Raw genomic sequence first — 14,709 nt, 5'->3', positions numbered from 1 at the left:
AGTGTACGCGCGCACTTGAGTCCCGGACCACGGTAATCCGCGATCGCTGGTCGCGCGTATTATCGCGCTTCCAGCGATCGCGGATTTCAATGATGAATCAGGGGCATTATGATGAACAAGAACATGACCAACATGGACAAGAAAACATGTCCAGCTCAAGTCATATTCATAGACATCTAAATAGGATACATTGGATAAATCAATGTAGACATGAAAGGACAGAAACTGTTTCACTGGCACTATAACTAGGTTAAATTAAGAGAAAAGAAAACTGGAACTTAATACAGTCACCCATGTCTATTGACTAGTACGTTGCAAAATATTACATTAGGTTTAGGATACATTTAAACTCTGTTGATATAGTTCAGGAGGGCAAGGGCCTATTTAGGATTTTTTTTTTACTCAAGATTCACATATTTTTTATCCAAGATTCATTTTCTAATTTAGTTGTAAAAATTTCAACCTTAAGTAATAATCTTTCTTCCATGTTTGCAATCAATATTTTTTTTTACTTGTTGCCTTTATTGAATTATGTTGCATTTACTTTTATTTACAATGTTTTAGGTGACTCCCCAAATACCAAATCAGGAAATAACAAACGCTGGACTACACATGAGTATACAGATCAAGGATCAGTATCATCTGAAGAAATTACCATTTGGACATATGAATATACAGAACCTGTGCAGACCATGCATTTTTTTAAAGAGTTTGAAGAAATATCTGATAGCGGTATAGATGTAGACAGGGAAAGTATTGGAATGAAAGGGGGGTCAAGTTCATTTGGAGGAAAACAACATAAAAATCATAAGGGGTCACATCATGATCATCACCATTTAGGTGGAAAAAAAGAAAAGCATGGTACCAAAGGTAGTAGTAATAGAAAGGTGGGAGGGATTCTTAGTGCTGGTGGACTAACAGGTGGCATAACTGGTGGTAATAGACTAGTGGAAGGGCTTGTTGGTGGTGATGGTGGACTACTTGCAGACATTTTTAATGAAGGTGGACTAGTAGAGGAGTTTTTTGAGGTTGATAAAGTTGCAGGGATTCTAAGTGATGAAGAGATATTTGGAAGGTATCTTGCTGGTGATGGTGGACTAGGGAGTGGGGTTTTAGTTGGCGATGAACTAGTGGGAGAGCTTTTTGGTAGCAATGGGCTAGGGGGGTATATTGATGTTGATGGACAAGCTGAAGGATTTTATGATGGAGGAAGTTTTGGTAGTAAAGGTGGACTACTGGGAGGGATTACTGATGGTGAAGGACAAGTGGGAGGGTATCTTGATATTGTTGATGGAGAAGCTGGAGGGAGTTTTGGTAGAGATGGAAAAAAGGGAGGATATCTTGGAAGCAATAGTGGACTAATGGGTGGACTTAATGTGGGCAATGTGTTTGGAGGAGCAATTGGTGGTGAAGGACTAATGGGAGGAATTCTTGGTGGTGAAGGACTAATGGGAGGACTTCTTGGTGGTGAAGGACTAATGGGAGGATTTCTTGATGATGATGGAATATTTGGTGTATTTCTTGGTAGTGATGGACTAGCAGAAGGGCTAATTGGTGATGAAGGATTAATAGGAGGGCTTTCTGGGGATTATGAGGTAATGGCAGGGTTTTTGGGTAAAGATGGAGTAGTGGGGAAGCTTCTTGATGAAGACGGGCTAACCAAAGGGCTCAACACGGGTGGAGGGGTTCTTGATGGTGATTTGTTGGAAGGGCTTTACAGTGGTGATGTTTTAGGAGGAGTTCTTGGTAATAATGGACTCCTGGGAGGGTTTTCTGGTAGTTATGAAGAACTAGGAGTTCTTGGTGATAATGGACTCCTGGGAGTGTTTCCTGGTAGTAATGAAGCACTGGAAGGACTTCTTAATGGTGGTTTGTTTAATGGTTTGTTAGAAGGAGTTCTTAGTGATGATGGACCCCTGGGAGGGCTTCTTGATGGTAGTCCCGTTGATAGTTTGTTAGGAGGAGTTGTTGGTGATAATGGACCCATGAGAGGGCTTCCTGGTGAGGATGGAATACGAGAAGGTCTTCTTGGTAGTGGTTTAATTGATGATGTGATCGGAGGAATTCTTGGTGATGATAGACTCCTGGGAGAGTTTTATGATGGTGGTCTGGTTGATAGTTTGTTAGGAGAAGTTCTTGGTGATAATGGACCCCTGGAAGGGCTTCTTGATGAGGATGGAGTACTAGAAGGACTTCTTGGTAGTGGTTTAATTGATGATGTGATCGGAGGAATTCTTGGTAATGATGGACTCTTGGGAGGGGTTCTTGATGGTGTGGTTGATAATTTATTAGGAGGAGTTCTTAGTGATAATGGACCCCTGGGAACACTTCTTGATGAGGATGGAGTACTAAAAGGCCTTCTTGGTAGTGGTTTAATTGATGATGTGATCGGAGGAATTATTGGTGATGATGGACTCCTGGGAGGGATGCTTGGTGAGGGTGGAATGCTGGAAGGACTTCTTGGAGATGATGGACCACTGAATTTGCTCCTTGGAGATGATGGACTCTTGGGAGGGATTGGTGGTGATCTACTCGGCAATATTATGAATGGAGAAATAATTGAAGGCGTTCTTAACACAGTAACTGGATTAACTGGCGCCCTTGGGTAAGTAAAATTGATATTGAAAAAATGCTAGATAATTAGACTGTATAAAAACCCTGGAAGTGAAGTTTTCTAAGTTGTTCCTTTTGGTCTGACCAAATATAGATAGCTTTCTGTGCTCCTCTGACTGTTATTGATTTAGTTATTTAGTTTTTCAGTTACTGAATTATCCAAACTATTAACTTAACTTAAACTATTCCTCTTACTTAAAATATTATTTAGGGGTTTCATTCTCTCCGGATTTTTCTTGACTTTTTGCTACATTGGTTCTGCTGCTTCTGTACAATAAAATCTTGTTTATTTCTATGATGTGGCCTTTTATCACTAGTACATATAGTACATAGTCCCTATGAGGAATTATTGATATTTCCTCAATGCATGAGCAGAAGACACTAGAGACTATTAACTGGGTTTGCAATGACTCCTCATGAGCCAGAGAGTAGGGGTTCTTGAAAGAAAATAAACAGTTAGTTCTGAATGTTGACAGCAAAACCTTTGGACAATACTGGCAAGTTCCTAGGGCCTATTAATAATCTCTAAAAAACACTTTTTTTACTCTGAGATTGTTTTAAGCAAACATGTTGTATTTTATAACTGCATAAATTGAAGTGTGCATGAAATTTATTTATTTTCCTTAGTTTGTTTAGAAAAGTGAAGTTGCAAATCTAATTTTTGCTGTCTGCACCCCATTAATTAAAATTTTGTTCACAATCTCTCTAAACTAAAAAAAAAAAATAGGTCACAACCAGTTGTCCCAAAACGGGAAATTTCCAATAGAAAGCAATGCTATCAGCATTGTTTAGGACTTCAGTGCAATGAGTACAGCTTGGAAAACTTAATCAAGGATGGATTACATGATTAACAAGCCATTTTCTGTATTTCCAGCATTATTGAAAGACATTATATGAGGAAATGTGCATGTGATGTGGGGGTGTATCATTTTACATACTTTTTAATAGAATCATGTCTATTTGCAAAATGACCCTAAAGAAACAATTTGGTAGTAATGACAAAATGATGTTTAGGCATCACATACATGGCTGGAAACATTGGTATTTTTTCTTGCATTTTAATACCATGGCATGCTAAAAAAGACACCTAATCCAGAGCATGTACTGAATTTTTTTTCTGATCCAAAGCCTAGTATACATGAGCAGATTCACTGCCAATTTTGCATTAAACCGACCCTTCCAATCATTCAAATTAATCTGATTGATTGGTCTGAAGTCTTAGAACAGGACACACACATCTATGATGTTCTGTGCTCCGGAATATGGGGTGAGGGGTGGGGAACCACACGAGAGATGGGAGACTTCGATCTGATTTATTTGATTTTTCATACACATAACACCACAAGTGTATTTTTGATTGATATTGGACCAAAAAAAATCAGTACTTTGGTTGTCTTTATTTCAGATCTAATAATTTTATTAGAATAGTTTTCACCACACAACTGGTCTCACAACTGTCTTGATTGCCATACTAATATGCGAGTCAGTGTTACACAGTTTCAGTTATTTTACAGAGAAGAATCCTTCACACATGTTAGGTATATATTTATAGGTTAATGCTATGAAAACCCAAATTCTTCTAAGAATTCGAATCATTTGGCATTTTAATTTGGACCTTATATACTCTAGAGAAGTGGTGTCAAACTCAAATTCACAATGGGCTTATACACAGTGGGCTAAGACAAAGTCGCAGGCCAAAGTTAAAGTTTATTAAAAAAAATTTGGAAAGTTTTCCTTCTCATTGGATACCTTTTCATATGGAAACAAAGAGGTTTTGCTTAACATTTAATCTAGAACAAGCCTATAATAGAGAAATACAGTAGCACTGCTACTAAAATTCCCTGCGTCTATAAAACAGTCCAATGAGGGGCCATGCATAGGCAGAAAGGCCGCTGGTCTATAGACGTGAATGATGTCGGGAATTGTAGTGGCGGAGCTATTTCAATGTAGTGGTGGGCCAGCTGCAATTCACATTTTTCAAATTCAATTCAATTCAAAATTTTTTTGGGGGGGCTAGAGTTTGACACCCCGGCTCTAGAGGCAATCCACAACTAGCCAAGTAGTCAAGTTTTAAAATTGTTGTTGCTAAACACCTTAACACATACAGTATATTGTGTAAAATGTGGCTTACATCCTTACAACTGTGTAGCAGAACAATAAAAAATTAAAGTGAAATGGTGTAATATAAAAAATATACTTACAAATGTTTGTACTTTCACTATTTTACAGGTCCATTGATATTTCTTTCCCATGTATCAAGATAACCCCAATGGAGGACAAACTTGGAATACTGATTGAAGCTACAGCTAGGATTGCAGCAGGAGGTGGTGGTGATGGAAGGTAAATATAATATAAAATATGTATATAACTTTTCATTGACTATTGTTAAGCTTTTTAAAGCAGAAATGAATAGCTTTGCAGATTTATGTTACAGTAGACTTTTTTGTAGTTTCAGGACTGTGGTTGGGCCAGGGTAACCCAGCTCCAGTCCTCGAGGGCCAGGATCTGCACATTTTTAGTAGGTACTGGAAGCAGCAGTAAACTGCTACTTTACTAAAGTAAAAATTACTCTGCTTTTATACAAATTCTGGCCCATATGTGGACTTTGAGAATGTGGACTCAGGATTAGGGAATTAATTTTCAGGTTCTATCAGTGAAGTACTTCTCCACAGAGACACTAAAGGAAGTAAGGGGAGATCTCTCCAGAGTGAATAGACAAGCCTTATATAGCAAAGCTACTAAAAGTTTACTTTTTTTCTTCAGTTTCAGTGGGAATGTTTTGGATTTCCAATCTTTATTTGGACAGGTGCTAATGGTCACAGCAATCACAATAAAAAGTGGGGGTTAATCATATAGGGGAAGAGGCAGCAAGAAATAAAATCCCTGGCATTCTAGCACTTTAACATTTCATCAAAAACTCATAGATTCATTGTTAAATCACAAAAATTCAGAGCTGTCATTTTGTCCTACTACTCTCTGTTATCTCAAAGAGGTTAATCCACACTGTCTAGCTTACTACCCTATATGTCACCCCCCCCCCATTTCTCTTGTATTGGTGGGAACAGGAGAAAATAATATGTAGTTCAGAAAAAAATAAAAACATATTTAGGTTTTATAATAATTATACAAGTTGACAATCGAAAATACGGCCATCGATAATTTTGATCCTTCAGTTTCCCGGCATGAATTTCGAATTGCATTTTCAATACAGGGACTGCGTTACACTGTTTGGCTACTAATGTTTTCAATCCAGCACTCTTCGTGTCCAGAGGTTCCAGGATTTTTGATTGTCAACCTGTATATCATTTAAAAAATGAATATTCATTATGAAAGTAATATTCTAGTGAGAGTATAGTGAGAATATGGTAAACATGATAAAGTTTTTAGTATAGAAAAATATAATGAAAATTGATAATATTATCTATAACATTGTAGGATAATTTATTTGTTCATAATATTAAACAAATTTATTAACATTAATAAACAAACATTTTTGTTTAATATCACATGCAAAATTGAAAAATTGTTGTTACATAAAAAGTCAAGGCAGGAAAAATAGTCCACATAGTCAACAGTCCATACGTTTCTGACAAATCAGCAGGTGTTTTTCTGTATTTTTAAGGAGTATTTTAAAAAAATAAAATAAAATATAAAACAACAAGGTTGGACTGACCCACCAGCGAATAAACAAAAAGCCTACAATAGGCTTGAGTGTTATGCCCCCTCCCAATATTTTTTGTGCCATATACAGGGTCACAAGAAAGCAATCCAGCCCTCTACTGGGCACCTGTATGTCACTAAAATATTTCACTATGTCAGGTCAATCAATTCTTTCTGGTGAGCCCTTCATCTCATTTCCACTGGTGGGCCCAAGGTCTCCAATCCAACCCCGTGGGAAAAATGCATTAATTGCAATGATGTAAAGATCTGTGTATTTTTTAAAATATCCTAATAAATGCTTTTACTTATCAACCAACTATGCAACTTTACATATTTATTGTAAAATGTGTCCAATAATATCCATTCATAAAAGAGAATGTAATATTTTTTTCATTCCATTTACTTAATGAACTTAATTCTTTTTATGTTTTATTTTTCATTTTAAGTCCTTTAGACTTAGTTGCCTTTTGTATTGAACTTGACTTTGAGGTGGCTGTCACATTAGAAGACAAAGGTAGTGGTATGGAAATTTGTGTTGATAGTTGTGAAGCAATCTTCGAAAGCCTGAAAATGGAGGGTTTGATGTAAGTATAATACCCGATTTAAATAAATGTAATGTAAATTGTTTATAGTTAATAGGTGCATACCAAGTCCTTATAGTAGATAAATATTACTATTTCACAAAACCCAAAGTTCAGAACCTACATTCTATATGAATATAAATGGAGTTGCTGGCTTCTGCAACTCAGACCTACATCTGAATTTTTGATGCCCTGCTTACATAGCAATGCCAAGCAACATCCACCTCAAAGTATCACATATTTTTTTCTGCTCCTAAACTGGTTTAGTACAGTAAGATGATGTATAAGAATACAGTTTATCTATTAAAATAAATATAATAATATATTCTTTATTCATTTAATAAAATAATTAATAACTATTAAAAATAATATAAAAAAGAACAAGAGACTGATAACTACAGAAGGAAAAGCTGCCTTTCTCCAACTGCTACCCGTAGGCACTATAGGCCTAATTAAAAAATAACCACGAGAATATTAATAAATTAGTGGCATGTTTTCCATATAATTATCTATTAATGAAAAAAACTAATTTGCAGTTGTGCAATTCCCTTGGATACTCTTTTTACCTATTTTTCTTATTTTATTCTTTATTAAATAAAGGGTACTTGACATGGTAGGACCAATGGCAAAAGAAATGCTGCCAGGCCTTGTAAGTATGACTATTCCATTGGCTACTATGCTTGTGTGTCTGCAGCCTAAGTTATAAAATGATCAGCACTTACAATTGTAATGAGATGAAGTTGTTCTGACTTTCATTGATACACTTATTCAATCATATGTAAGTTAAAGTATTTTTTAAGAAAAAATCCACATGATTTGGTATTTTTGCAGCACTTAGGTTTTAATCTCAGACATGACACTGTCTGCCATAAGTTTACATGCTCTCCTTCTGTTTGCATGGGTTTTCCTCCTGGAACTGGTTTCATACCCTCAATAATATTTGTAGGTTAAATAGTTCTGCCCAGAAAATGATAACTCAATAAGTTAAGTAAAATTCTGCATAATAAAAACATGGTGATAATAGTAAAATATTATTAAAAAAGAATTTTTACTTTGTTTAACCCCTCATTATTGACAAAAAAAAATTACATTTCAATTTGAAAAGGGAACACACTCACTTGAATGGGGTAGTCAAAGAATTACATGGGAAACCAATGGGAACTCACCACAATACGTAGGCAAGAAAAAGAGAAATGTCATATTAAAACAGGCAATTGTGCAACATCTAAGAAATAGACAACCTATATACAAATATATTAGCAAGGAATCGCAATCCAAAGCAATGACTAGCCCCCCTAGCATTCTAATTCTGTCAGTTTTTTGATGCAAAAAGTCACCCTAATTTTTTTGCATTGAAATTTTTGTTTATATTGTGGGCCTGTAATTCTTAGGATTAACTCCCGGGTATGATAATTATATTATTATATTATATTATAATCATAAATTATATTATAATACCTAATTATAAATATTATTTTTAAAAAATAATGAAATATTAGACAACAATGTAATCTTAAAATAAAATAAAAAATTAATAATGTACTTTAATTTTTATTTCATGTTGTGGGGTGTTTTTGTACTGAAAAAAATGTTTAAAAACAGATTACATTGTAATCTGCTTTTAAATTTCCCGCCCGGTCGCGTCCCCCTGGACCGGCGCCCCGGCATCACAGCGGGACCATCCGATCACCGCTAGAGCGCGGGGCAAAGGTAAAGGAGGCTTCTAAAGTTACCCCAAGTGTCACTCGGGATTACTGCTTTTTGCATGTAAAAGCCACCCCGAGTCACACTCAGGATTACTGCTAGGGGAGCTAGGCCAATGCTCTCAATTTTTTAGTGATTTTTTCCAGGGTTCTGTGGAACCCCAGGGTTCCTCCAGTGGTTGTTAGGGGTTCCTTGAGCAATGAGCAGTTTGTGATTCTCAGGTCAGTTTAATAGATACCAATGATCTTTTTATCTATCTATAGGGGTGACATTCTTCCCAATGGCCACCAATGTAGGATGCAATCTTTTTACTGACAACACACTAATGTACAATGAGCTATAGATATTGGAAAATTCAGTAGAGGTTCCCAGAAGACCTGAAATTTATTTCAATGGGTTGTCCTGTGTTAAAAAGGTCAAGAAGAGCTGCTACAGCTAATAAACAGGCAATGGGATGTGAGAAGGTCAAAGAGAGGTAAAGGCAGAGATAGGTGAAAAAAAAATAGTGGGTCAAGATTTACTGGGGACATCAGGGTTTTGTAGGCAGTATGAGGTCCTTTGAAGGCAGTGCATGGAAAAGTTGATAGAATGATTTGGAGAGCCATCTATGATATGGGGATCCCCTTAATGGTGTAATTTGTTAGCAAATGGGTGGTATTTTGTTGGGTATAGTTAGCGTAATTCATATAGTTTCCTAGATGGTGGAGTTGTGCCTGGGAGCCTGGTATGACAATGAGAGACGCAGATCCCTAGTTGTTGGTGATAAAGGAGTTAATGCCTTTGAAGACTTGCAACTAGACTGGGGTTGGTTACATTGGATTTAGTAAAATTTGCACCATACCCACAGGTGTCTTTACTTGGGTTAGGAGAGGGGTTTAAAGGGGGCTTGTGCAAGCGAATGGGTGCTGACCTGCCGCAGTCATGTAAACAATAGTCTATAAGAGTTTGAGGCTTTGCTCTATATTAACTCTGATATTTGTATAAATGAAAAATGAACAACTTTAGCAGAATCTGGGACAGAGTCCACAAGTGAGGTAGTGATTGGCAGAAGATTTAAATGAATATCACATTGGGGTGGGAATGCATATAGAAAAAGCCTTGCCTTCATTGTTATGAATATTGGCTGCAGCTTAAAGGAGTGTATATATACAAAGTCAAAGTCTATCCACTACCCTGCAGAATTGCTTCTGTCCTTGTATCTCCAAAATAATATAAAATATATAATCAAGTCTGGGTAGCTAAAGAAGGTCTATGTTTACATGGTTTATAGTGGGGGGCTCAACATTTACATTACATATTAGTTACAAGCTTAAAAACTAATGTAGATATTGGGTCTGTAAGCCCATTGTCAATGAAAACAGCGGGCAGCATTCCCATTGACTGGTGGTTGTTAAGAGCAGTTCTGCTCTCTAATTAAAAGTTTGGGGAACCACTAAGAGTGGGAGACAGCAGCAGACAATTTTCAGTAAGACAATTTGGAAACAAAATTAAAAAAAAATGTAAGTGGATTTAAACATGTTTCCCTAAAGTTTCAAAACATTTTTTACTAGCCAGTTCTGGTTGCGGGATATAAACATTTGTAGATCGGGTTGGGTATAAAACTACCTGTAATACAGATAAAGGGTCAGATTAAGATATTGGGTTTGAGAGCACAGAGGAAACTAATATGTAAATTGCTTCAAGTGGCCACAATTGTGCATAAACCAGTAATTTCATATAGCATCTATCTTTCTGCAACCACAAAAAGGTAGCTTTACAGAAAAAATGTTTTAATGTTTTCTTTGCTTCCCTTTTGTACTTTTCTTGTAGAAATAAGAACATATAGTACAACTAAAAGAGCTTCCACTCTCTCAAACCCACCAAATTAGCTAAAATAAGGGAGAGGGTTTCCAGGAAATGAGAGCTGCATCAACACTATTTTCTGAAGCTCATACAAGACCTTTCTATTATCCAACACTACTTTAATTTTTTTGTAACTATAATTTAACATAAAAGAGAGGGGGGCATTACAAGAGGGTTGGGGGTTAGTGTAACCCCTTTCTGTATTTAAACGGTTAGGAGATGGCGCCTTGTAAAAAGGAAATATGTAGGCAATGGATTGTGTTTGGTGGATAGATGGTTTGAGAATGAAAAGAAGATGAGCAAGTATGGCAATTAAAAGGCTGGAATCAAATAATGCCCATGAGTAACAACAAACCATAGCTGTAAACAAATTAAATTGTGGTGCTTTCTGGTGGTGAGGGAAAAACATTTAGATGTCCCTAGGGCCCTAGTATCATACGCAGGGTATGGCGAAAAGTTTCAATAATATCATTTAGTTGTGCTAGGAAGAGTGTATGCTGTAAATATGGCATCCATATTTTGAAGAACCGTTGAAGATTGGTATTAGGGTGTTGAGTGGCTTCGGTCTTATCTATGAGCATTTAGAATTGTAAATAATTCATTCAAAGTTGGAAAGTTGTCGGGGGTGAGTTTCTCACTGGTTCTGTAACCAATTCTTCGGTATACTCTTCTTGGCAGCTAGGAGACAATTTTCAATTTTGAATACATTTTCAAATTTCAACAATGAGGTGGTTGAGCCTGAAGGATTCAAATGAACTGGTGAGGCATGAAAAGAGCTGTATGGGAATATATGGGGTGAGCTTGACCTGTGTATGTTGGCCATGAATGCAAATACAGAAATCCAAAATGTTTGAAAATGTAGGCATGTTTACAATGCGTGTTCCAGTGCGCTTAAGGAAAGGTCACATTTTGGACAAGCTTTTAGCAACCCATGAGCAGAAGAGGATGAAACTTTTAAATTGAAAGCATAATAGGCCCTGTGAATTATTTTATATTGTAATCCACATGTTTATCCACACCTCACTGAATATGCTTTTCTGTGTAATGGTCCAGCTAGATTACAATAAATCTAAGGTGTGTAATTAAGGTAGACCAAAAAAACTGGCCCAACGGCACACAAATGATAGCTGGGGTCAGGAGTCTGAAAGGCAGTTCAGTAAAAGAAGGGTAAATATCAGATATGGAGTGTATAGAGGGGAGGAGGTACCCAAAATCTTAGAGAGAGAGGGGGACAGTTATAATATAAAAAGTTGTGAAGGGGGAAGGCATATTTGGCACTACATATGTTGAAAGGCAGCATTCAGTTGTTCTCATCTAGCAGATGATAATATACTCGTACTATGGCTCGCCTATAATTGGTACGCTTTATATTGTGAACCTTGAGGAAAACTCATAGAACTGCATCAGCATGGCTGGGGGGACCTGGTGAAAGACCCCACATAGTTTCCTAAATTCCTGCCACGCTATTAAGGTATCCCTAAAGAGTAGATTTTTCTTGATGATAAGCAGAATGGAGGGAAATGGAGTGTGTATTATGCCCAATAATGACCAGGGCCCTACCAATAAAGATTCCAACTTGAGCGCAGTATCATGGGTAGGGTTGGTGTTCAAATTCGTGTTGTCCTTGTCCCCTCCTGTCAGTGTGGGATCCCCGGGCACTAGAGGTTCAAAGGGGACTATTTTTTTTCATTCATCACTTCTAATGCTATGTGATTGGCTGAGGAAAGGTTAACCCTGATGGCAGCTCAAGCGTCATCATGATTTTACTTTCCCCAGCCAATCACAGAGCACTAGAGGTGAATGAATGGGGAAACTTGTCCCCATTTAGCCTCTAATGCCCCGGGGATCTTCTCAATGAATGCGTCCGCAGTCGCATTCATTGAGAACAATGTGCGATCCGCGACACTAGAGGTTAACTAACCTTTAGTGCCGGGAATCTTCTCAATGAATGCAGCCGCATCCAGCATTTATTGAGAACAGTGTGTGATCTGCGGCACTAGAGGTTAATTAACCTCTAGTGCTGGGGATCTACCAATAAATGCGGCTGCGGCCAGCATTCATTGAGAACAGTGTGCGATCCACGGCACTAGAAGTTAACCTCTAGTGCGGGTCATCTTTCAATAGATGCGGTCGCGGCCAGCATTTATTGAGAACAGTGTGCGGTCTGCGGCACTAGAGGTTAAATGGGGGCAAGTCTCCCCATTCAAAACCTCTAGTGCTCTCTGATCGGCTGAGGAAAGCTTTCATCAGCTAATCAGGGAGTACTATCCCTACTCTTGCATAGAGTTGAGAGATGACTTTTGTTTGACACTTTTAATGATTCCTTCAAAGTAGGTTGTAGAAAAGACCTGGCTAGTGGCTCTGTTACCAAATTGAAAAGAAGTGAGGACTATGGGTACCCCTCAGGTGTACCTCTGCATAAAAGTAATATTTGAAATAGAACTCAAGGTATATGTATTTGGGCCTGATATTTCCATGTTTGTGAACTAGTATGTCCCCCTTTCTCCATTTTGGTCTCGGTGGTTTATCCCACCAACAGGTATGCCCTACAAGATACAGTAGTGATATTAGAGTGCCACAACACTCAACAAATGAGGCATGCTATGTGACACACCTGGAAATTTCAGATAGCTTCAGGGCCTGGGACCAGCCAAAGCTGGTTGTTATCAAAAAATTTTAGACAATTTCAGCCAGTAAAATATCCCAGTGGTCTGGTACTGATTCTTAAATCTTATGTTTAGAAAATAAGTAATCAGAAGTATTCCATGTGCACTTTGTCAACATTGTCAACATTGGGTCTTACAATATTGTCCAGAAAGTTGAACACTTGTAGATTCAGCTATCCATATATTGTCTAACTAATTTAGTTAGTAAACCACAAACCATTATTTTTCTTATAAATATGTAATTGCATTTAGCCAGAAATGAATAAGGATCCAGCCATCAAAACAGGGGAAGAGCCATCTTAATTGAATTTAATTGAGCATTTTTCTTTTTAACTTGTTTTTCTCATTTTAGTGTTTCATATTATGTAAACATTTAACTTCAATTTAGGTGCAATTATTTCCTGTGGGGGCTGACTTAAGTGTTCTTTTCTTGCCACTAAAATAGGTGTGTTCCTTGTTTGATGTTGCCCTTGGAATTGTGAATGCAGGCGTTGGTGTAGCAAGCGGTATGTTCAAGTTTTTTTTTTTTTAGTAGTCACATTAAATAAACATAATGTTTTAACCACCTTTTCATTTTCATTTACAGGTCTGATTCCTACGGACTTACTTGGGGGTGATGGAGGCTTATTAGATGGCCTAGCAGATACATTGGGAGGTCTTTTAGAAATGCCTATAGACTTAGTAAGTGACCTAGCAGATGCAGTGGGTGGTCTTGTAGAAACGCCTATGGAGTTAATGGATGGCCTAACAGATACAGTGAGAGGTCTTGTAGAAATGCCTATGAGTGGCCTAACAGATATGGGAGATCTTTTAGAACTGGACATGCTTAATGACTTACCAGTTTCAGATATGTCTGATAACCTGAATGCCCTCCAATTAGATAGCATTTCAGACAGTTTGTCAGTAGATGGATTACCAGATGTTGTACAAGGTCTTCAGTTAGATGGAGCACTAGATGGGGTACTAAATGAAGTGTCTGATACACCTGAGGACAAATTTGATTTAATACAAGGTGTTGCAAGTATAACTGACATTTTTACAGAAGGCTTTAGTGAGAGTTATGAAACGTCAGGAGAAAGTGCATATGGTCGTTGGAACATTGGTGGAAACAGTATTTCACCTGAGCAGTATATAAATGGAGCCAACAAAGCTGAAGGAACTGGTGGATTTAAAGGATATGGAGATATCGTTTCAGGAGATAGAGAATATGTTAGAGAAATAGCAGGAGGTTTAGATGATGAAGGAGATGCATTTGGCTACTGGAGCGAAGGAGGCATGGGTGAATTTGTCACAGGAATTGCAGGTGGAGCTTGGAATATTGATGAAGAGGTTGGTAGTAAAGGTGGATTTAAAGGATATAGAGATGATAGCTTTACAACAGATATAGGATATGTTGGAGAAATAGAAGGAGGTATAGATGTTGAAGGAGGTGCAATTGGGTACTGGAGTGAGGGAGGCACCGGTGAATTCATAACGGGAGGTGCAAGTGAAGGTTGGAGTACTGTCGAAGGTGTTGGTGGTAAAGGTGGATATAAAGGATATAGAGAAGATAGCTTTACAGGAGATATAGGATATGTTGGAGAAATAGAAGGAGGTATAGATGGTGAAGGAGGTGCAATTGGGTACTGGAGTGAGGGAGGCAC

The 14,709-nt window shown here is 37.5% G+C and overlaps 1 protein-coding gene across 1 annotated transcript in view; it reads left to right on the top strand.

Annotated features, from left to right (window-relative positions):
• The window catches only part of LOC140325748 (uncharacterized), a gene marked incomplete in the record, with an annotated part of 23,706 nt that overhangs the window by 7,837 nt on the left and 1,160 nt on the right, over positions 1–14,709 (top strand). The window contains 6 exon segments of the mRNA XM_072403757.1: positions 565–2,605; positions 4,843–4,953; positions 6,720–6,857; positions 7,455–7,503; positions 13,512–13,572; positions 13,653–14,640. Coding sequence (XP_072259858.1) covers positions 565–2,605; positions 4,843–4,953; positions 6,720–6,857; positions 7,455–7,503; positions 13,512–13,572; positions 13,653–14,640 — 3,388 coding nt within the window.

The sequence above is a fragment of the Pyxicephalus adspersus genome, chromosome 3, assembly GCF_032062135.1.
Source record: "Pyxicephalus adspersus chromosome 3, UCB_Pads_2.0, whole genome shotgun sequence".
In the NCBI taxonomy this organism is placed as follows: Eukaryota; Metazoa; Chordata; class Amphibia; order Anura; family Pyxicephalidae; genus Pyxicephalus; species Pyxicephalus adspersus.
This window is presented reverse-complemented; position numbering and strand designations above follow the sequence as displayed.